Source organism: Opisthocomus hoazin, chromosome 9 (genome assembly GCF_030867145.1).
Source record: "Opisthocomus hoazin isolate bOpiHoa1 chromosome 9, bOpiHoa1.hap1, whole genome shotgun sequence".
NCBI classification, from domain to species: Eukaryota; Metazoa; Chordata; class Aves; order Opisthocomiformes; family Opisthocomidae; genus Opisthocomus; species Opisthocomus hoazin.
Genome location: NC_134422.1, coordinates 33,890,229 through 33,914,177, shown reverse-complemented (window position 1 = coordinate 33,914,177; position 23,949 = coordinate 33,890,229). Strand labels below are relative to the sequence as shown.

Below are 23,949 nucleotides of genomic sequence, written 5' to 3'. Positions count from 1 at the left end.
CCGTGTCAAAGGCTTTACAAAAATCCAGATAGATGACATCCAGCACAGTGAATTAATGCCACTATGTATCAGTCAAAGCTGAGAAAAAGCTGGTAGGGAAATGCAAACAGGCAGGGCTGCCCCTGCAGTAACACTGAAAAGCTCAAAGGAGCTGCGGGAATGGACATAGTTTTGTGTATGCATGTGCACAAATACCAGAAGTTGTGAAAAAGAGTAATTTAGGATATCGGTAAGGGATACAAAGTACAGATTATGACTCTACTCAAGCTCCTATGAAATGAACAGGGAAAGATTTGACAGGCAAATCAATCTGCCGTCTCGGAATAGCTGTGTGAAACAACTCCATCATGACACCACTCACAAAATCCGACTCACCACAAGATCTTGAATACAAAACCTGCCCCTTCAGAGCTAAGCAGATGTTCTAAGGCTTGTTCTAAGAGTAAAAGACGTTGCTACAGCCATAGAAAAGCCAATATCCATTTCTTTTAGTTAAGATATATTTCAAAGACTGCAGATGTCTCCATTTAAACTTCTCTCAAGCAAGCAGTTTGATAAAAACAGCAGAAGAGGGCAAGGTCCCATAAAACCAAGCAGGGATTTTCAGAGGTGAGTTATGTGCCCTATTCCCACTGAATTTAGGTGGGACACTATTCCCCAACATGCTGCAAGTTGTAGCCCTAAAATTTTCATCAAAATATAGACAGTTTTAGCGTAAAAGCATGAGAGTGTACGTTTTCTATCTACTTTATATAGCATTTAGTAGCAAGAATGCTAGATGTACCATGTAATTAAACAGATGCATTTAAATGTGGTGCACAACACAAAAAGTGTGCACTTTATTTTTTTATTTGCAGAAAGTGAAAAAATATGTGCAAGAACGGTTAGATTTTGACACAGGAGATCAGCTGTGGATTTTCTTGCTGCTGATAGCACTAACAGTTATAATAAATATGATTTCCAAGATTGCTTTATATTTTGACTGTTACTGTGGCTGTAAAGTGGTTGTGTATTTGTGAGCATGCTTCCAAAAATCAGGTCAGAAAGATAACTGCAAATACTTAAAATTCCCAACTGATGTCTGTGAACATAGTTATAAACCTTGTGTACAAAAGCTGTACACAAATTCCACTCCATCTACCTAATAAATTCCTAAATGTTTAAAGAACTTATAAGTCCCTGTGATTGACACCATCTTAACCGGATAGACCATTATGTTGTCTACCTTCGTGTTCAAATACAAAGGCAATATAAAGGGTCTGGCCATAAGAAAACACCAAAATATATGGGATTTAAGCAATTTTAAATCATCAGATAGGCAGAGATTAATATTGCTATGAAATTACAATCTATTATTCAACTCCCAAGCAAATATTACTAGAATATTAAATGCTTGAATGATACAAATCATCACTGAAGACAGTGAATTAAACTTAACTAGTCTCCTGTAAGAGTTAACAATTTTCAGAGATGTTGCTTTCAAATTTTTCTTGCATATTGGAAAGAATATCCATGCTTCCATTCAAGAAATATTGCAGCAGATAACAATATCCCTTACCGATCAATCAGGGCTCAACTACAGCCTTCAAGATAAAAGAAAGATAAAAGGAGTACACTTAAGGTATACTTTAGATAAAAGAAAGATAAAAGGAGTATACTTAAGGTATACTTTAACTACTGTCACACGGCAAACAGACATAAAATTAGTTTTGAACTCTATCACAACACAATGTCTTTTTTTAGAAATAATTTCAATAAAGATTAGCAGTGTATCTAAACTTTAAGGTAATAACTGTCACTAGCTTTGGAGTAAGAAAATTATGCTGATATTTATTTCTTTTAACATATGCATTTAGGGATTTTGCTACATCTCAAGATGCCTTCAGATATAATTGCACTATATCTCACAGCCCTCTCCGGTACACCGAACAGGTGACATGACTCAATCTTTTATCACCAGAAAATCGCTATTTTAAATTTCATCAAACACTAGAATGTGAAAAAGCAGGGCATGGTTTCGGTTCATGGATTGATTTATTTTTTTAGAACTGTTCACTTAAATAAAACTCTTGACACTCACTTGACAGATAGCCTGTAGGAACCTAGCATACTGGCAACGTCTTTTGTCTCTCCTGCTTTCTTCCTGTTGCACAATATCACGTCATCTTTCAGCTTTTTAACTAGGCACCTACTATAAAAAAATTTTCTGGCACCCTGTAGAGTACATAGATATTCTTATGGGAAAAACCCAACTCATTCATGACACCGTGAAACTCTTTTGAGCTTTATGTTCTTAAACGATCACGTAGCAATGCAACAAACCCAGGAAAACACTTTTCAAGTCATAATCCACTCAGACTGTCTTGCTACAGCATGTTCTGCTTCATACAGGGGGAAAGAAAGAAAGAAAAAAGGTGGGGAAAGAAAAAGAAAGGAAAGCCTGTTAAAATTACTGCTGACAATAATAAATTTCAGAAGGGCCACATTTTGTCTGTCGTTCACTATGCACTACTGCTTCTTACTCTCCCACTCCAATGAGAGACACAATCCCTAACTACCCATTCTCCAAAGAAGCTGTAGATTAAAATAAAGGAATGTTTTCTATATGGCTCATGTCCCACTGCAACAGTATATTTAGACTACACGACATCTGACTTGATTATTTAAGTTGTTTACTTAACTATTAGACTAGGGCCAATGAATTTATTAATTTAAAATGTAATAAGTCATTATCACCGGAAAATAATCTGATTATTATTATTATTATCAGCAGCAATGATTATTTAAGATCTGAGTAGCTGTTGTTCATATAAAGGAACAATCCAAATGAAAATTAGTAGCTTGAGCAATCTTGAGGAAAATCAAAGAGATGTAGTTAACATCTTTTTAAAGCTCTGTATTTTAAAACTACGCACTGGCAAAATCAAAGGGAGTGCATTATTAGGTCTCAGGGTAAATTCTCAATGAACACATACATGTGCAAATGCATCATTCTTCAGAAAAGGCTGTTACATGTAGTTCATTTTTGCATCTCTCCATTATACAGGCTAAATATTTTAACTCTCTTATGACTGAAGTACAACTGACTTCTAAGATCAGCTACTACAATGTACACACACGTATAAACAACGATGGCAATTTACACTGACATACCATTTACCACTAGCACCAGAGTGATAGAATTTTTGCAATTAAAAAAAATGAAGAATAAATGTACAAAGATTTTTTTTCCTATGTTGTTTTGTGGTTGCTGTAATTTATAGTACTTTATTTTAACACAAACGGCACATAACCATTTATTTTCTAGTTCTACATATTATACTCCCATGATTCTTTGTAGTAATTTGTTGTGACTACTGAATACTGAAAATTATTTTTTTACAGCCCAGTAAATACAAATACAATAAATTAAGATTTAGGTTTCTAATAGAGCTCAGAGAAAATTGAAGTTTAATTACAAATGTCACCTAGAAGCAAAAATATGCACAGCCAGCATAACAAACAGCAACTTATTATTTCCATTAAGTACTTGGGTTTACTTTATCTGACCATTTACTACTGTATATCAAAGTTTCATTAAGAACAAATAACGTACTTTGCAGCAAGTTTATAGTTTTCCAAATCTTTCCTCAGATGCATGTTCTCAGCCTCAAGTTGCTGGTTGCGGGTATACACAGCTGGAACCAATCCAATATCTTTGACTGTGACCACACCTCTCTGTATGAGTTCATACCTAGTAGAACATAAATGGAGAGATATTTCTTTCCATGTTTCCTTTTTCTCACTTCACTGATGTGTTCCTTCTCATGCTAGCATTTACCTAAACTAGAATCACAAAGATATCATTAACAAATAGCAACAGTACTATCCCACCATACTGTTCTATTTTATCGTTTTTCATTCTAAAATATATAACTATTCATAGCAGTTAAAAGACATCTGATATAACACAGTACTTCAATTTAAACAATTGTTCTTTTCCTTCCTTTCTCCCAAATAACATAAAAATCAGAAAAAAATGTTCTTGTTCAAATAACATTTAGATATACTCACAGTCCTTTTCATCTCCTATGTTCAAACATATGAAGATTTTCTTTTTTTTTTTTGAGGACTCAAATAAGATTATAAAGCTGTGGATAACCTGGATAAATAATTCTGTAAGCTATCATCAACATGGAATACACCTAGGGAAATTTCTTCATTCCTTCCTGGTTACTTATGTTGCCCTCTCCTTCTTTAATTATATTTACCAATATTTACTTATTTTACCGCCCCCCGAGAAAACACTATTCTGTGATTCTGAAGGCTGTTTTAGTTAAATAAGTGTACAGACTAACCAGCATCTTGAGAAGTAAAAGCGAATGTGGAGCAGCATGTAATGCTGTGTACCAACCTAGGAATCTCTATAGCCCCTGGCAATAAAGTCTACTCAGTCTCATATCTCTTAAGACTGTTCATCTATAGGTAGGTTGTCAGCGCAAGCTAAGACTACTCTAACAGGCAGTAAACAGGACATAGGCATTAGCACTATTCATTTTAGGCTTAATTTAAAGGCATTCAAACACAGAGTAACTTAAAGTACCTAAGTATCTTCTATACAAAAAAAGAGAGCCGTGATATTGGAAACGTATTCATAAAAGCTGAATTTGATTCAAAAAATGTGACTGTCACCACACAAAATAAAGGCTTCTGCAGAATCATGCTTGTTCAAGGAATAATTATAAGCTATCAGTATTTGTCAAATTATTTCAAAAGAGATCAAGGTTCAAGTCTACATACACAAGCATAAGATGCTTCTGTGCAAGCAGACATTGCAGAGGTGATTCCAGAATCCAGCACATGTATGTACAAAACATCTATTTCTTCTATTCCAAATGCTAGGTCTTGCACTTGGGTCACAACAAGCCCATGCAACACTACAGGCTTGGGGAGGAGCAGCTGCAAAGCCACCTGGCAGAAAAGGACCTTGGGGTGTTGGTCGACAGCCAGCTGAACATGAGCCAGTAGTGTGCCCAGGTGGCCAAGAAGGCCAATGGCATCGTGGCTTGCATCAGGAATGGTGTGGCCAGCAGGAGTACGGAGGTGATTGTGCCCCTGTACTCAGCACTGGTGAGGCCTCACCTCGAGTACTGTGTTCAGTTTTGGGCCCCTCACTACAAGAAGGACATTGAGTTGCTGGAGCGTGTCCAGAGAAGGGCAATGAGGCTAGTGAGGGGTCTAGATAACAAGTCTTATGAGGAGTGGCTGAGGGAACTGGGGCTGTTTAGTCTGGAGAAGAGGAGGCTGAGGGGGGACCTCATTGCTCTCTACAACTACCTGAAAGGAGGTCGTAGTGAGGCAGGTGTTGATCTCTTCTCCCAAGTAACTGACAATAGAATGAGAGGCAATGGCCTCAAGTTGTATCAGGGGAGGTTTAGATTAGTTATTAGGAAAACTTTCATTACTGGAAGGCATTGGAACAGGCTGCCCAGGGAGGTGGTTGAATCACCATCCCTGGAGGTGTTCAAAAAATGTGTAGATATGGCACTTCGGGATACGGTTTAGTAGGCATGGTGGTGTTGGGTTGATGGTTGGACTTGATGATCTTAGAGGTCTTTACCAATCTATGATTCTATTATTCTTTACCTCTGTCACAGAAGACAACAGTAAAACCTTCAGTTGGTACAATCTTTTATCGACCCACTGAAGAGCAAGACATTGTGCACTATTGTAGCCACTATATCAACTCAGCATAGGTTCAATGGAGCTATAAATAATTTATATCAGATAAAGACTACAGGCCCTCAATCTTCCTCCCGGCAGATCTTGACTGCAGATGGAAGATGTTCTGGGTGGGAACTCAATAAAAGGAATAAAATAAACATTATTTGCCTTTTCAAGGGGAAAAAAAAAAAATATATTGAATCTGTGCATTTTTTCCCCAAGTAATAAGGAAGTATGAAAAGAACAGCAGTAGAGATAAAAATTTTACTAAATGCTATCTCCTGCACCTGGACACAAGCAGCAGATTTGAAACCTGAAGACAGTAAGCACAGCATTTCTAGATCAATAAAAGACACTGCAGAAAGAAAAAGTGTTTGTAGAGTAAGAGTTTCTTACTTGATAAGCAACTCTTATTTAACATGCTCCAAAAAAAAAAAATAAGGAGAATGTTAGAAACTTTTATGTCCAAATGACTTCCTACAGTCAGCTACATCTCTGCATTCTGTGCATACTTCCAGGAATGGTTAACCCTGCGAATTAAGCTGTCACTCACATTCACCACCAGTAGATGAAAGGTTTTTGAAAAGTTAAATGAACATGTCCAAAACAAAATTCTTTCTATCATCACTTAATTTTCTTAAGCAAATTACAGTAGCAAGAGGCTTTAATACCAAGAAAGAAGCTTAGTCATTTTTGGATTTGGTGGTAGGATTTTTTTTCCCCCCTAAACAAACACTGACTGATAAGCAGGTACAATTCCTACTGAAAAATATTGAAAATAAGGGCACTTCTCATTACAAATGATCACAACTCTACATACTCCTTTATTTGCCAGAAAATGTTTTCCTCTGAATGCCCTAACTGCATTTCATGAAACCATCAAATTTCTGCACGAAGACACATCACACATGGATAATTGATGAACTTAGCCTCCAGCAGACCTAAGAAATCTAAAAGACAGTTTTAATGAAATACAATTAATACCAATAAATTCACTATGCTCTTGTCTAAGAACACTACTAAAAATGCAGGCTTTTGTGCATGTAATAGAAATGGAATAGAAACCACACAAAATTGCATTGAGAAATCTCATTATCTTTCATCAACCTAGTCCTGTAAAACTTACAGAACTCCTACATGCCTAGCCGACTGCCAAATAGCTATTGGTCTAACTTCTTTCCACTATAGAAGGGAACTGTGATCCAAATTGAATTAGTTAGTTCCATGCACACACAAGCATTTTGCTAAGCTTTTCAGAACCACTGAGTTATTGTTCTTGAATCACTATTTAAAATTAACCAAGAATCTGGAAACCTTAGGAACAGATGGTCAACTATGATTTTATGATCAAGGCCCAGCACAGACCGACTTAAAATTATAGATTATTACTATATACATTACATTAAATTCAAGTTTCTAAGAGTTCTAAAGGAATCAGGTTGCAGAGAGGCCCTGCAATAAACTAACTGATATGTAGCTCAGGATAATCTTTTACTGAGGGATAACTCACCTAGAAATGCATTCAGGGATTAAAATTTCAAGTTCCAGCTTTTACAAGAACTTCTTACTGAAAATTATCATTCCAACTGATAACATTTTAAACAGTTTCAACAGAAGGCTAAGAAAGAAATGAACACAGAAAAATAAAGCACTTTTTTGTCCTAGCATACTCCTGCAACCTATTATGGCATATAAGTAGAAAATTTATATTATGCTTGTTACATAGGCAAGAAAGTAGGTGTGTCCACGTGCCTGTTTGCAAACCAAACTTGAGGTTACTTCACTTGTGTCCTGAGCCAGTTCTAATCCAAAAGCTGCATCTGTTTTAGTGCAATGCTGTCCTGGAACTGATAGCCCTCATTTCTTTCAGGATTTATGAACTCAGAGCACAATGTACATTAACGACCACATGATTTCCAGGCCAAAGAGGACACAGAGCAGAGGAAACTTAGGTCTGCCTGAAATAAGTAAATTGTTTCCACTGTCTTCAGGGAGTTGCAACATGGAGGATCACAATCTATACCAATTTTCACCATTCTGCAAAAAGGAATTATTTTGTAATGAGTCTACCTTCATGCTCACAGAAGACACAGAATCAAGACATAGAATGCTTTGGGTTGGAAGGGACCTTTAGAGGTCACCTAGTCTAACCTCTCTACAGTGAGCAGGGACACCTTCAAGTAGACCAGGTTGCTCAGAGCCCCATCCGACGTGGCCTTGAATGTTTCCAGGACTGGGACCTCCACTGCCTCTCTGGGCAACACGTTCCAGTGTTTCACCACTCTTAGCGTAAAAGATTTCCTCCTTATATCCAGTCTAAATCTACCCTCGAATAGTTTAAAGCCATTGCACCTTGTCCTATCGCAACAGGCCCTGCTGAAAAGATTTCCTATAGGCCCCCTTCAAGTACTGGAAGGCTGCTGTAAGGTCACCCCGGAGCCTTCTCTTCTCCAGGCTGAACAGCCCCAACTCTCTCAGCCTTTCCTCATAGGAGAGGTGCTCCAGCCCTCTGACCATTTTTGTGGCCCTCCTCTGGACCCACTCCAACAGGTTCATGTCGTTCTTATGCTGTGGGTTCCAGAGCTGGACGCAGGACTCCAGGTGGGCTCTCACCAGAGCAGAGGGGCAGAATCACCTCCCTCGACCTGCTGGCCATGCTTCTCTTGATGCTGCCCAGGACACAGTTGGCCCTCTGGGCTGCCAGCGCACATTGGTGGCTCATGTTAAGCTTTTCATCCACCAGTACCCCCAAATCCTTCTTGGCAGGGCTGCTCTCAATCCCCTCATCCTCCAGCCTGTATTGATACCGGGGGTTGCCCCAACCTGGATGCAGGACCTTGCACTTGGCCTTGCTGAACCTCATGAGGTTCACACAGGCCCATTTCTCAAGCTTGCCCAGGTCTCTCTGGATGGCATCCCGTCCTGCTGGTGTGCCAACTGCACCACACAGGTTGGTGTTATCTGCAAACTTGCTGAGGGTGCACTCGATCTCGCTAAGTCATTGATGAAAATGTTAAACAGCACCAGTCCCAGTACAGACCCCTGAGGGGACACCACTTGTCACCGGCATCCATTTGGACATCGAGCCATTGACCACTACCCTCTGGCTGCGACCTTCCAACCAACTACTTAGCCACCTAACAGTCCACCCATCAAATCCATATTTCTCCAATTTAGAGAGAAGGATGTTGTGAGGGACTGTGTTGAAGGCTTTACAGAAGTCCAGATAGATCACATCCATAGCTCTTCCGTTGTCTACTGATCTAGTCATGCCATCATAGAAAGCCACTAGGTCGGTCAGGCAGGACTTGGCCTTGAGGAAGCCATGCTGGCTGTCTCGAATCACTCCCGACATAGTAGTTTTGCTGCATGCCCTCCGTTATGCACAAACCAGGCGAGCTTTGCAAGGCATACACAAGACAGACATGGCTTTTAACATTGCTTGGTCACACAAGTTTATTCCTCATTTTAACCACATCAAACAGAAAAGAATTTTCAAATCATGTTTCCACAATTACTCTGCAGCTCTCTTTTTACTCACAAGCTGAAACACTGCCAGGTCTCTAGGAACACTTAGTCAGAGATTACCAGTCCAATGAGTGTACTATCTAATCACAGTGATAGCTCCGTGCATATGCATGAACAGGAAATGATTCATCTGTTTGTCAGACTGGCAACACGCTGCCAGCAGCAGTGAGCTCTTTGGGATTAGGAGGTATAGACTGTCAGATGCATGAATTTACAGCTTATCAGCCCTTGCACTTTTACTCCAAAGCTGTCAATGCAATATCTTTCATAAGTAAACAGAAGCACTATAAAGTCTTATATATCAAAGGAACAGAATATTCAATGGTAAATTAGATATTCTAAAAATAATTTAAGCCTAATTTTAAGTTCTGTAGAGAATAACCAGAAGAAAAGAGTGTATGTGCAAAAAAACTACTTAAGCTAAAAAATCACTACAAGGGTGATAAAATTATTCCTTACATCATAGAAAAAGAGCGGGTTTGGCTTAAAATAAAACATAATCAAATCATGACATTTTATACAGCTGGACAGAATAACAGAATGTTTTCTGAAACTCTGAAATAAACACAGATAATTTGGTCCAATTTAAGTGACCTTTAGATCTCAGACAGACAATTATTTCAAAGCAAGCCTTTTGATAAATTTTCTCTACGTTAATTAATTTCTCATTTTAAATTCTATTAGTACTTGATCACCACAGCATAAGAGCAAGAGTTTCATCCCAATACATAATGAGGAACTTGAGTACACTAATCTGCTCTCACTTTCATTAATATTGTAAATTATCTATTTCAAACCAACATGAAACATTTTGAAACAAGGTATGAATGCAGAAAAAGTATCAATACAGTAAGATTAGATCCTGACATGCTGAGCTCATTTGTAAGGCTACTGAAATTAAAAATATCCCTTAGAAAAAAATATATGTATAGCTAAGGATTTACAAGATAGGGCCTGCTAAGACCTGCATTTGCTCTGTTAAAAAAAACAATTTGAATTTTGTCATTGATATAAATTCAAACTCTAAGTGCTTCAAAGAAAGCTGTAGTTTCATAAAAAGGTCATTATTTATATCCATCTAGTATTAATTATCTTTTAGCATAAAAACTGTTAAACTTCAAAATTAATGTTATCAGTTCTTTTGTTGAAAAAGAATAGAGAACTATAGTGCTCCTTCTCTAAGGAATCATTTAAGTCACACTGTTATGCTCTCAAAAAGCAGATCATTATTAATTCCAAAGGCAACACCTGATTGGTGAGCTCTATGCTAATAAGACCAGAGCCTTGCAAACGACAGCAATGATTCCCCATTACAGAATATGTCTAAGAAAACTTACAAGCTTCAAGACTTTTGTAGAAAAAGATTGTTTCTAACTTTTCAAATTTATTAATTTTCAAATTAAACAGTTTCAAAAGACTATTAAAAATATCTCTGAACCTCTCATGTTTAAAGACTGACTACAAGATAATTCAAAGAGAGGTGTTTCCACTCCTCGGAATATTTCCAATGTAACTTGCAGATTCAAAGCAAGCTTGTAACTGAAAGTATTTCAACAGAACTTTACAACAAGTGTCATCTTTTGCTCCAAAATAATTCAGCTCTCCTCGCAAGCTTTGCAGCATTGCTGGCACCTCATTCTTAATCAATATCAAAAAAGTACACATCCTGTGGGATTCCATATATGAAGAAAGTGGTGGAGGAAGTGGAGTATTTGGACAAGGCCACATGTTTAAACTTCTACACAAATTATGGACAACATCCCTGCAATCTATAAAAGCTGGTGAAAAAGATAGCAACAGCTCAAGACTTTACTCTTCTGACACTACATGAAGTAAATTTAAAAAAAAAACAAAACAAGCCAACCATATTATTTTGACTGATGTACCAAAAATTACCAAGTATCAAAAATTTTGATTATTCTACTTCAAATACAAGGTAGCTATGATGAATGTCCAAACCCACCCAAACAATTAAGGTGCAGATATTATAGCATACTACAAAATATTCAGTTTTTAAGCAGGCAGCCATGTTCTGGAAAGCAAGAAAATAACAAGACATGATTTCTCAGCACTGCCGAAATGAAATGCTGGTCATTTTGCATTGGACTCATTTGATCCAGTGATGACTTCTGTGCCGCAGATGGTTTCTAGTTTTTGTCGGTAGTCAGCAGGGAGCAGAATTCACTTGAAAAAAATATGATTGAATTAATTTCATCTTAAAGGAGATGGTTTAAATGACTCAGATGAGCTGCATCCTGAAAATGAGTATTTCTCCCCACTGGTCACAAAAGATGCCTCAAGTGACCACTGCAGGCTTACAAATGTGTAGAGTTAGGCGAAACATCCTTCAAAGGTATCTGTTTAGGAGCTCCCTGGAGTCAGCCTTCTTGAAAGCCTGTCCTTAAAACAACAGTTCGCATCCTCGTGCTCAACATGAATATATTTACCCGGTAAAACACTACATATTTAAGAGTTACTTGTACTCTGAAGAGTTTTCTGGAAATATATCCTGAAATACTGGAAATATTTGAATCCTGAGCATCTAATTCCTAATTCTCAAAGTAACACGGCCACTTAAAACATTTTACCATTCAGTTTGGAAGCAGTCAAGGGTTCTGGACATTCCCAGTCTGACCAGGAAATTGCAGAAGTAGTCATCCATTGCTTCAGGTATTTCAGACACTGATTTCTCAGAAGTCAGACTTGGTTGCAAAGCCTGAAATCAAAATTTGATAATTGTTATTAAACCCACAAAAGAAATGTAATTATCATACCTCCTATATCTGAAGTCATCTAAAATCACAGATCTACAGGGGTACAGCTGAATGTTTCCCTTAACTTTATTGATCGGACCTGTGATCACTGATCCTTCTAATGCCAAGGTCTGTGAAAGGTTATAGAAATAACTCAAAAATCACCTGATTTAAGCAAGTATTCTGAACCTGACATAGAATCCGATAAGCATTTCAAACTGTTTAAGCTGATAGATAATCTTCTGTCACTGACCAGAGTGAAAATGTTAGTTCTCACACTTCTGCACCCTTCAGAACTACTGATGAGAAAAATCCCTACTTCATCTAAAAAATGAATCTCTACTTCATCTAAAAATGCCAAAGCCCAAGGTGATAGTAAAATGCCTTATATTCTTTTTGTAATGATGCATGCAATGAAGAGACTGAAAGGACTGCATCACTGTCATTAGATCTCTTAGGAAGTCTCACAAAGAGCAATTCTCCCTTTTCTTCTCAACATCCATATGCAGACACTGAATGTAGCTGCCAGACAACATTGCTACAAGTGTTAGCACAATGCAGATGGTGCACCGAGGCTTCATATGCGGCTCTGCCAGTGCCATTAAGATAGACAGCTATTCAGATAAGAGCAGCTCATGGGTCAAGCACAGTTGCCAAAAGCAGAATCAAAACAAAACAGAGCAATCCTACTATGGAGAAAAAAATATATATCCCTTTCACAGCTTTTCATTTCAATGCAAATTTCTCACCTTCCCCTAACCCGATTCAGCCCACTCAGTGCATAGCTTGATATTAAGCTCTCCTAGAGAGATTTCAAGATGCAAGAAGGTATAAAAAAAGTAAAATATGACCCAGTCTGAGACTACCCCCCCATAAAATGCATTTAAAGATAACCAGATGAGAGAGACTGCCACGACTTGACCAGCCAAAGACATGGTCTTACTTCATTCAGACCTCCGACAGATTACAGTGACTTGACATACCTAAATGTGAAGCTCTCAGCACTTGGTAACTCGACATGTGCATGACGCTGGACTCGCTCAACAACTCAGGCTACTAAGACAAGATACTGCACATGCCCATCCTCCTGGTGATAGGCGGACAGAAAAAACCTGGGCTCCACAACTGTCACTTACTGTGCTCTTGAAAGAAACTCAGATTCTATGATAACATGAGCTACATATTATTATAAAATATATATATATACACACACACACCACTGACAACAAAAGAAGCAGAGACAGCTTCCATATACTAGCAAAACTGAAAAAAACTCTAGTGAGATATTCATCAAGAAATGTTAAGGCTGTGACTGCAAATTATTTCCTCCATCCATTAAAAAAAAAGAGTCTGTAGGCCAGGGATTTTTGATAACTCCATTCATTTATGGCTTATTTATGTCCTTACTGGGAGCTCTATCAACACGACTGCATAAATTACCTGGAGATAAATGCATTTCTCTTGATAAAATAAAAACACACAGGATTCTCTACACTGGAAAAATCTCATTGTCATTTCGTACAATACAGAAAATGTTATGTTTAATCCAAGCAACCTATCTGACATAAACAGAAAGAATTGTACATGTATGATCAAGGCCATGTAACACTGTGTTATGAATGACACAATATGCCAAGTGCAATGTAATATTTAGCATATTTTCATTACTAGTGATACAGTACATCAACCAGGTCTGTTTTCTAGCTGTGGTAATACAAGAACCAAATAGTACATCTGCAGACATGCAGCTGTATCCCTTTTCTTGCTTCTTTTCCTTCTTTATTTTAAGTGAGGTGAATGTCTAATATTGTTGCTTGTAGTTTCCCAAACACATCCATAAAGGCAGTCTTCAGAAGTGACACAGCTTGATTCCCTTAATAAATGGAGATATGATACGAATTCATTTCATCCATGCAGAAGAGGATTTATTAGCTAGACACTAGCATTTCAGGAAGTGAAGCTCAAGCAGGGAACAATATAGGGAAAAATAAATGCAGTCTAACAGGTGCAGTAATGGAACAGGGCCTCAGGAAACCAGAATTAAATTCCTAGCTCTTCTGCAGACTTTGTGAGTGATACTAGCCTAACGGCTTTAACCTTGACTTTGGATGACTCCCCACAGAGTGGCATAACAGTAATTTATTGTATATATTTACCCGTTTGGAAATGAGAAAAATACAGAATCACAGAATCACAGAATCACAGAATAGTAGGGGTTGGAAGGGACCTCTGTGGGTCATCTAGTCCAACCCCCCTGCCGAAGCAGGGTCACCTACAGTAGGCTGCACAGGATCTTGTCCAGGCGGGTCTTGAATATCTCCAGAGAAGGAGACTCCACAACCTCCCTGGGCAGCCTGTTCCAGTGCTCCGTCACCCTCAGAGGGAAGAAGTTCTTCCTCATGTTCAGACGGAACTTCCTGTGCCTCAGTTTGTGCCCATTGCCCCTTGTCCTGTCACTGGGCACCATTGAAAAGAGCTTGGCCCCATCCTCCTGACACCCACCCTTCAGATATTTGTAGGCATTTACAATCTATTAATGTGGTGTGAACAGACACCCTATAGAAGACCTACAGGCAAAAACATCTTATTAAAGGATTCTGACCATTAAATCAAAATAAACTAATTCAATTTGCTTTGTTAAATATTTCTTGGTTAAATATTTATTTTTTAATTAAAATCTTTAAAACATTTTGACTGTAAGGATTCCAAATATGGCAAGTAAAATAAAATAATTGCTAAAAGCTTAGCCTTAAGGACTTCCACAACACTCACAAAAATTTCTGTCCAAATGAAGAAGGATTAACACCAAATAAATTAATAATTTATATGGACAATAAAATGAGATGTTCTTGCAAAACTTACTAAACTAAAAAAGAATTAAAAGTAAATTCAAAGATTTTTAACATGATCAAATTATAAATCAAACTTACATAAAAAGTAAGGTTAATGAAGGGGAATGTGACTTCAGAGTATTATTTTGGGATATTAAGAAAATAAAGAACCTGGAACAGAAGTGTAATAGCTGTAACTATTGAAAAAAGTATCTCAGCCAGTTTCCTTTCCTGTGTGGGGTTTGCCAGAAATTCTGTGACCTTTTCCTAGGGTCCCTATAAGCTGAAGATTTTCTTTCATATGCAAAACATTGTTACTTGCGTTTAAAAATAATTTATATTACTTCACAAGGTCTCAAAACAAGAACAACAGAAAAAAAAAAAAATCATGACTTGTGACTGAAAAGGACAAACAATGAGTAGGACAGGAGCAGTAGGCAGAATCACTGCTAGCCAAAGCGTGTGTTGCCCAGCACACCCATATTTTAAATCAGCTGCCATTTCACCACCAGACTAGGGGGAAATGATATTTAGAGATTGGGGCTCCACCACCCTCATTTCCCTGTTTGGGTCCAAACAAAAACATGAACTGTAACTGTTGAGGGAGCCTCATCATAGTCAAAGACCAACAGTTTCACTGCACGCACGCAGAGATCCAGGAGGAAAGAAAACATGCCTCAATATCCCCTGTAGAAACATAGCTTTAATTCCTACACATCAATTTTATATTTTTTAAAAAAGATGAATAGCACCATCTCTCATTTGCTTACATTTGCTCTGCTTCATTTGGTAATTAGTGCTAATTATGTTGGAAGGAAGTTTGAAAATAAGCATTTTTCTTAGATTTTCCTGGTTACACTTGACCTTTTTAACAGAGTATAAAAGAAACTGTAGTTAGTCAATCAATTTAGAAACTGGGGATATGTATAGCATCTGCATTTGGCAAATCACTTAAATATTTTTCGATGCTCCCTTGATCTGTGCCTTCTCTATATAATCTCTTTAACAAAAAGACTTACACCTAGTATTGAATCGTAATCTTAATACAGGATTAGTATACAAATTACCATAAAGAGCAAATATATTCAATCACTTAAAACTGTTTATCACAGACTAGTTATTCCAGGATATGGTTGTTACTTCATTTAACTATTTCAGCGAAGATTAGAAGCTACTAATTGAAAAAGTGTACTAATTATTTATCATGTGAAGACAGCCTTCTACTGTGCTTCTTAACTCAGAGTTTGGATATTGATTCAATATTAATTCACAGGAAACAAAGCTTCTAACTTGGGTTACCAAAAGCATTCACTGCAGCACATCATTCTTCCAGTGAATTAGCATCAATCTAGTCTCTGAGCCTCATAAAATATACAGTAAATCATTATGACAGCTGTCAAGGAACTAGAAAGTGTTTTAAAGCAGTTTTCTAATTCATGTCTTTCTGTCTAAAGGCTGAAAATACTGCTTCAGTTTCAAAATTATGGAAAAATTAAGCCTTCAAATAATGACTCAAGAAGCAAGCAGGCAGACACCTATTAGCATACACAGAAAATCAAAGAGAATCACTGAGTTTAAATACACAAGTTCTTCAGTTTTAAGGAAAGGTAACACTTTCCTCAGTGTGATTAAATGGGACAGATATTAGCATACTGTTTCCTACCACTCAAGGTTCAATCAAAGAGGAAAAAGATTATTTAATTATTATATTTTATTATTTAATTATAGTACTGTCAAAAGATCAATAGCTTAGAAATAGTCTTGTTTCACTTTTTATTTGAATGTCAGCTCGCACAGTAAGACAGACATAACTTCAGTTATCCCTAGAGAACATCGAGAATATCCACCAGTACATTAAGCATGTTCAGTCTTAAAAACTTCTGCCATCTTACTCTTAATTTTCAGGCATTTTCCATTTCAAAACACACAAGATTCTGGTAGTGTCAGTTTTCATTCCAAGTTTGATTTAAAATACAAAACTGATCTTCTGCTGATATGCAATAGTGCAGAAGAAAATGCACATTTTTCCTCCATTTTGATGTTAAGAATCATTAAGATAATTTTATCTTCTCATTATTAATCACTTGCTTTTACAAAACAGACTATGATGATAGCTTACTGGTGAAGGTATAAGATAGTGGTGATACTAGAAACACAGCAGGAAAAAGCACTTTTCCATTAGACTATTACAAGCAAGGAAATTCAGGTAAATCATATTTTGGAAAATGCAGTATAACAATCCCATTGTGTAACTCTGAACTATTACATGACTGTTTCAAAATGAAAATGTAAATGTAAAGAGTGTCTTAAAGGTGTGAAATGATTGATAATTTCATTAATATTTCGATTTAACACAGTCAGTGTAACAGCCCATTCCTTATTTTCAATCTTTTTTAGCAAAGTATTCAAGTACAAGCTTCTTCAGCGTATGCAGTTTCTTTCTTGTGTCAGGAATCACACACTGATTCAATCTATTCAGACATAGAAACCCTAAAATACTGATACATTTTAATAACATTAATATATTTTAAATTATCTATATATTTGTTAGATGTATTTGGATTATCAGGTTGTTTACAGATCATAAAGTGAAAAAAAGTTAAAGGAAGATGAAACCCAGGAAACGTAAGTTTCCTTTTCCACTATGGCATCTGTTCACCTCTAGGAACTGTAAAAAAAAAAAGAGACAATCATTCCCACACACATATTTCAAAATTAAAATAAACTATGATGTGCAAATTTTAAGCCACTAATGCTAACTGAAATACAGACAGAATCTTAGAATGTTTAGGAAGTTCTTACTAAAATCTGTGCATCTTCAGCCTGCTCTTGAATAGCCTGCAAAGCCTCCGACAGATCCTCGTCATCTTCCTGAAGACTAAATTCATCCTCCGCTGGAACCTAAATGAAATTATTTGAAGTTAGGTATCAACATATTTCATACATCTTTCCACTCCCAGTACAACTATGGAAAATAATCTCATTCTTGTTAAAATAATACTTTGCCATATTTAAATATAATTTGTATTACTGAAATATTCATTATAAATAAGATAAAACATCTAATTAGAAACACACGTATCTTTAAAAAAGTATTTAATATTCAAATAAAAGTAAAACATAACAAATCAACTGGCACTAAATCTCCTCTTGAAAAACAAGGAAATGCCTAGCATCATCACACTTTACAAAAGGAGATTTGTGTTATTACTCCTAGGATGTTTTTGTGACTGATGAAGTAAAATAAAACAATGAAAAATGAATACTCTACCACGTATATCAAAATATCAATTTAGTAAATTACCTCTTCATATTGGCAATGATCTCTAGAGTCATCTGCTATGGTAAATTCTGCAGATTTTGTTAGGTCTGAAACAGCCGATGCATGCAATGACTTCCAACTTCAGTAAACCAACCACCTATAAATGTTATCACCACCTTCACCCTTGTTCTTTATGACACAAGACCTTACACTTCCAAGGCTTCTTTCAGCCTTTAGGCGAACATGCCCAGCTCCAGTGAAAAATACACACACAAATTAAAAGTTTTCATAGCAGGTTTAAATACCATTAAAATTTGCCTCATCGGATCTGTTCAAGTTAGAAGTTAAGCACTGTTCTGAATTAAACATTAGCTGAATTCTGCCCTAATTTACCCAATCATCGGCTTTCACAGGGGTCTTGGGGCACTGAGACTTCCACAGACTTTATGCTTCTAAGCATAAGTAACTTTATGCTTTCAGAGAGTGGCATTTTTTATCAAATTCAGATGTACAAACACCGAATACTAGAGGACCATTTACTGAAGCTGATACAAGTGCCTTAATTACAACACAGCTACAATACAGACAAGGAACTTTCACAACGTAAAAATTTATCTGGAAATTATCTATAGTTCCTTCAAATGCTTTAGTGTATAACTTTTCATTAAAAATAACTACAAATGGTGTAAACCAAAACCCAAATAAATATTTTTATAGCCTCACAGCCCATGAAAGTATAACAACAATGTTTTTAGCAAGACACTCTGATGACAGTTTCCTTGGGAAATCAGTTAGCCTCCAAATGATCCACATAAATAAACCAGAAATTAACATCTGAAGAAAAGCTGGCAATTCAGTACTTTACACACATCAAATTTCAATGGTGACTTCTAAATATAAAGAAGAAAAAAAAAAAAAGATACATGATTTTCCACCTTTGCATCAAGTTTCCCAAGTCTGAATCATTCTCCTAAAAAGTTGGCCTTTTGCTACAGTTCTCACAGTACAATATACACGTACAAGTATCATCTGCATTAAAGACCCCAGCACCACAGCATCAACAAAACTACCAGTTAAACTGCAACCATCTGGAAGGCTAACAGCTGAAGATCATGTCCCAAAAAAGGATAACCACCATTTGTTTCATAGAGATGAGGGGTTTGAGATTAAAGTTGGAGAGATGTCATTTTCTACTGTAAACCAAAAAGGCAAATAGAGAAGTCATTGAATGAATAAAGGCATAATTATCAATAATCAAATCAAAGCACATCTGTGTACCTCCAACTGTCCAATTAAACTACATGCTTACTATAAAAACTGTATATATAAATAGAAAACCAGCATGAACGCTTAAGAATCCCCTATCTAGGCTCAGTATACGAAAGCAAATGTCTGTAATACATGTGCACCCAAATTTACTTCCCGAATTACTGCATCACAGACTGCAAATGTGGAACACAGGACTTGAATTCAAGCCACCAACTCCCTGCATCTCAAATGCGCTCTCTGCAAAAGCTTCATTTTCTGTCTTGACGGATTTGGGAATGTTTAATTCTAAAGCCAGAACGATGCAGATACTTGTCTCCAAAAAACATCTACTACTTTTTCTTTTGTAAGAGGGGGGAAAAAAAGGAACCACCAAGATTTAACTGGCCTAGGTCTATCCCTCTGTCACACCAGAAGAAATCTGGATTAACTCTTCTGACTTTAACAGGAGGGCAAAGAAATTGCACGGTTCAACAAATGCATCTTTTCTCAGCATGGTACTCCAGAACCATATGTGGATCCACCAAGTTAAGCAACAAGAACCAAGATGAAAACAGCTCACGCTGAGACATGATTTGGAAGAGATGACCCGACAGACATAAGGATCAGGGACTTGGCTATCAAGCTATATTTCAGTTGTCTGCCAGCTCCCCAGTACAGCAGGAATGTTTCGGTCCTTCCATCAGGGTCTGGCCACATCCTAACAAAACAGCTCCTAATTCCCGGACTTCGTTCCTTCAACTCAGAGGGAGAAAAGCTCATCTGAACTGCTGACTACACAAGAAAAAGTGAAGAACAGCCAGGCACAAGTGCAAGGCAGGAGGAATAGGTTCCCTTTCTTGTTTGCAAAAACAAGAAAGATGCTTGCAGCAGGCAAGTCAAGACAAAAGACACCGGAATATTGACTGACTAGTTAGGGTAACATTCTAAAAAGCCCCTATTTTTAGTTAGATTAAGATATCCTAGCACTAAGCAGCTGACTACACATTCTCTCTTTAAAGAACGAGACTTTAAAAATTGTGGTCACGTTTGTATAGCTTGAACACTTGGGTACAACATGAAGCAGGGGACATTTCCCACATATATAGTATTTTATAGTATTTCTGTATATATATATATAGTAATTATATGTTCGAACTAAACATCTGCATACTTCCCTGGAATTCCTAAGCCTCTTCACTACTTTATAGCACAGTATTTATCAACTTAAAACTACTTTTTAAAAAGTACATTTAAATAAAGTACTGTATCTAGCATTTTTTCATACCATGTTTAGTGATTTGATCAGAGACAATTTTTCTTAAAGCTACCTTTTGTATGACCCTTTTCCCCCCATCTTGATTACTTCTTTCTGCATTTATCAAATCTTTCAATGCAGACAGAAGTGTCACTGCAGTATACCCCTGATGAGTTAAACACTTTCAAACAACTGTGGGTTTTTCCTTCATTTTCTACTGATCTGACCGTCCTTGTGATCCCCTACGGCCTAAAATAATGCGTCATCGCAAACACTGTGCACAGACTAAAACATTACTTTAAAAAACATGATTTTTAGTTCCACCACACCCACTCCTTTTTTTTTCCAAAAATCATAGCCAGGCACACAATAAAAGAGTATTTTTGCAATTAGGTTAGGGTTAGGGTTAACAATTATTTTAACACACATACTCGTGCAATGCTTTTTTAAGCCCACTACACAGTATGAAAGCAGCTATGCAGTTTCAAGAAGGTAGAAACTGAGGCACAAGCTCGCTAAGACCAATCTTGCTTTTATATTGGCTCACATCTTAATTCTAGCAAGGCAGGAAAAAACTAAGGGCCTAATACTCAAGCTTTAATTATTTAGCCTCTAAAATGAAGCTGAGAAGATTATGATTTGGCAGCTCACAGCTACAAAAGAGAACAGATACAGCTAGTCCGACCTAGCAACAATGCTAGAATTTCAGTCAACTGACAAAAAGTTATACATTTCAAAGCCATAAACTCCTAACGTTACTTGCTACAACTCAATTGGGAAAAGAATTCAAACTGATTTTTTCCCCCCTCTAAAAGCCACACCAGACAAAATTATGTCTAGGTTATTGTATCATCATCTTTCTATCTTGGTCATACACAGTATTAAACAAAACCACATCTAGCCAGGTACTGTGCGTGGCTGGCACCAGGAAATTAAAGGAGCACCTTTTGCAGCAGCACATTGGGACTGTGAATCTTAATCAGGAGTCTTGCCATTCCGTAGATATTTTGCATTTACTGATCAACAAGAGAGGCGACAAGAGTCTTTCATTTCAAAGCTTCAGCCCTTGCTCAGACTGCCCCTATCAGCAGAGGGGGGATAAAATTACAGCAGTTTTCATACGGGTCACTCACTAAACGGTTTGGGTTGGAAGGGACCTTAAAGGGTACCTCGTTCCAACCCCCCTGCCATGAACAGGGGTATCTTCCCCTAGACCAGGGTGCCCAAAGCCCCGTCCAGCCTGGCCTTGAACACTGCCAGGGAGGGAGTACCCACGGCTTCTCTGGGCAACCTGTGCCAGCACCCAGAACTCTGGGACTCTTCATCAGCAATGAAAACAAACATCACACTCAAGCGAGCAAGACCCTGCCATCTCTGCAGGAAAACAACCCTGCATATTGGCCCTTTTCAGCCTCCAGGGACTGAAACACAAGAAACAGGGACTGAGCCCACAAGAAACAGCAATAAGGTGGTGGGGGTTTGTGGCTCCCCCCCCTCCCCCCTTACTCTGTGAAACAACGTGGCAACCCGCGGCTCTCCCGCACAGGTAGGGCTGCCCGCTGCCCTCGCCCTGCCCGACCCCGCCAGCTGCCGCCCGGGCAGGACAAGCGCCCACGGGGGAGGGCGGGAGCGCCCCGCACCCGCCCGCCTCAGATGAGGAGCAGAGCACCCGGTGGAGGAAGGATACTCTGCAGGCAGACGGCCGCCTCACAGCCCGCCGCCGTCTCCATGGCCGCTGCCTCCCGCCGTCGCGTCGCGCCGTTGCCGGGGGCGACCTCTCGCGAGAGGAGGCGCGCGCGCCCGCCCCCCAGCGAACCGCCGCGGCGGGAGGCGGGCCCGGCGGCCGTTTGGCGTGACGGAGCTCGGCTTGGCGGTCCTCACGTTCCGCTTGGCCGACCCCGGAGGTCCCAGCGGGTGCGGTCTCAGTCGCGGCGAAGCTTCTGGCGCGTTCTGCTAGCGAGGGAGCGGGGCCCGCGAGGAGATCTGCCGCAGGGCGAGGGGGTTGCTGGAGGCTTCCAGGGCGGGCGCTGGCGGAGCCGGGGCGGCCTCGGTGTCCCCTCAGGGCCCTCCCCGCTGGCTCCGAGACCCTTCCGACTGGGATATAGTGCCTGTTCTGAAAGGGGAGGAAAACAGCAGGAGAAGGGAGGGGAAAAGTGCTTCAGTCACCTAATACGGGACTCATTTCTGCTTTAGAGGAAACGTTTTTGTAGCTGAAACGGGTGTTTGCTGGTTCACCTGGGCACAGTCCTGTGGGACTGATTGCTTCAGTGGAGTTCCTGCAGTATGTTCTAGTTTCATCAGGAGCAGGAGTTTTCCTAGGCAAAATTTTGGGAAAGAAGCATACTGTGTCCTACACATTTGTGGAGAAGATGTATTACAGCTCTTGAGATAAGGTTGCAGGACTCAACAGAAAATAGTCTATTCCTTTTTTTCGTTTTAAAATAAGCTTAGATGTCCCAGTCCTAAATTTCCATTGAATTTAATGGGCTTTGCATGCAGCAGGAATTCAGAATCAGGGCTTGAATTGATATAAAGTAACTGAAAATAAATGCCCAACATTTCTGGAAAAAAAAAAAAATAAAAGAAGTGCTAATAACTGATCTGAGAGGCACCAGTTTTGCTTGCAAGCTTTGAAAAAAACAATTGAAATACAGTCTGAAGATCAGAGAAGATGGAAGTGTGTGAAATTGAAATCTATAATTCAATTCAGTCTTTAGCCTGAAAAAACAAGATGCAATCCTACAAGAAAGCATGTTACCTGTGAAACTATTTTTTAGCATTTTCTTTCAAGACATTGTCACATTGGACTGTCATTCCTCTCCCATTGTAGACATATTCTTGAGAAACAGTGAATACTTTGGCACTGTCAAAGTCTCCAAACTGTAATAAAAGGATAGTGTTTTGGCACAAGATCATCACAATACTGCTAGGGTGACAAGAACTGCTCTATTGCTTGATAAATTCTGTATTGTCAGCTTCACCATTGGGTTAAGTTTGGTACAAGTCAGGGCTGGAACTCATCTGGGTTCAAGAGATGGAGGGCAAATGCTGACATACCTTTCTTTTTGTCTTGTGGGTTTGTTTTCCCTCAGAGGAAACTGATGTGACCAGAGCAACGTTCTTTAATACATATCCAACGCAAAAAAGCAGCCCCAAATTCCAGCAGAGCATCTCAAAAAAATCACAAAGAATAAGCAGAAGTGGCATCATAAAGCACAGCCCCCATGAGTCTGTACTTCCAAAACTGGGGGATTAAAAGAAGTCATAACGCATCGCAATAGCTTCAAATGAACACCTCATTCTGCTAGGAAAGTTCCCAATTCACCACAAGTCACAGCGTAAGTGTAGCTGTACTTGTCACAGACAAGC

At 38.4% G+C, this 23,949-nt stretch overlaps 1 protein-coding gene across 1 annotated transcript in view; it reads right to left on the bottom strand.

Moving 5' to 3' along the window:
- The window catches only part of SPAG16 (sperm associated antigen 16), a 348,492-nt gene extending 326,150 nt beyond the window's left edge, over positions 1-22,342 (bottom strand). The window contains 5 exon segments of the mRNA XM_075431063.1: positions 3,596-3,733; positions 11,820-11,947; positions 17,618-17,716; positions 18,120-18,166; positions 22,268-22,342. Coding sequence (XP_075287178.1) covers positions 3,596-3,733; positions 11,820-11,947; positions 17,618-17,716; positions 18,120-18,166; positions 22,268-22,310 — 455 coding nt within the window. The 5' untranslated portion in view covers positions 22,311-22,342.
- Positions 22,343-23,949: the final 1,607 nt, after the last annotated feature.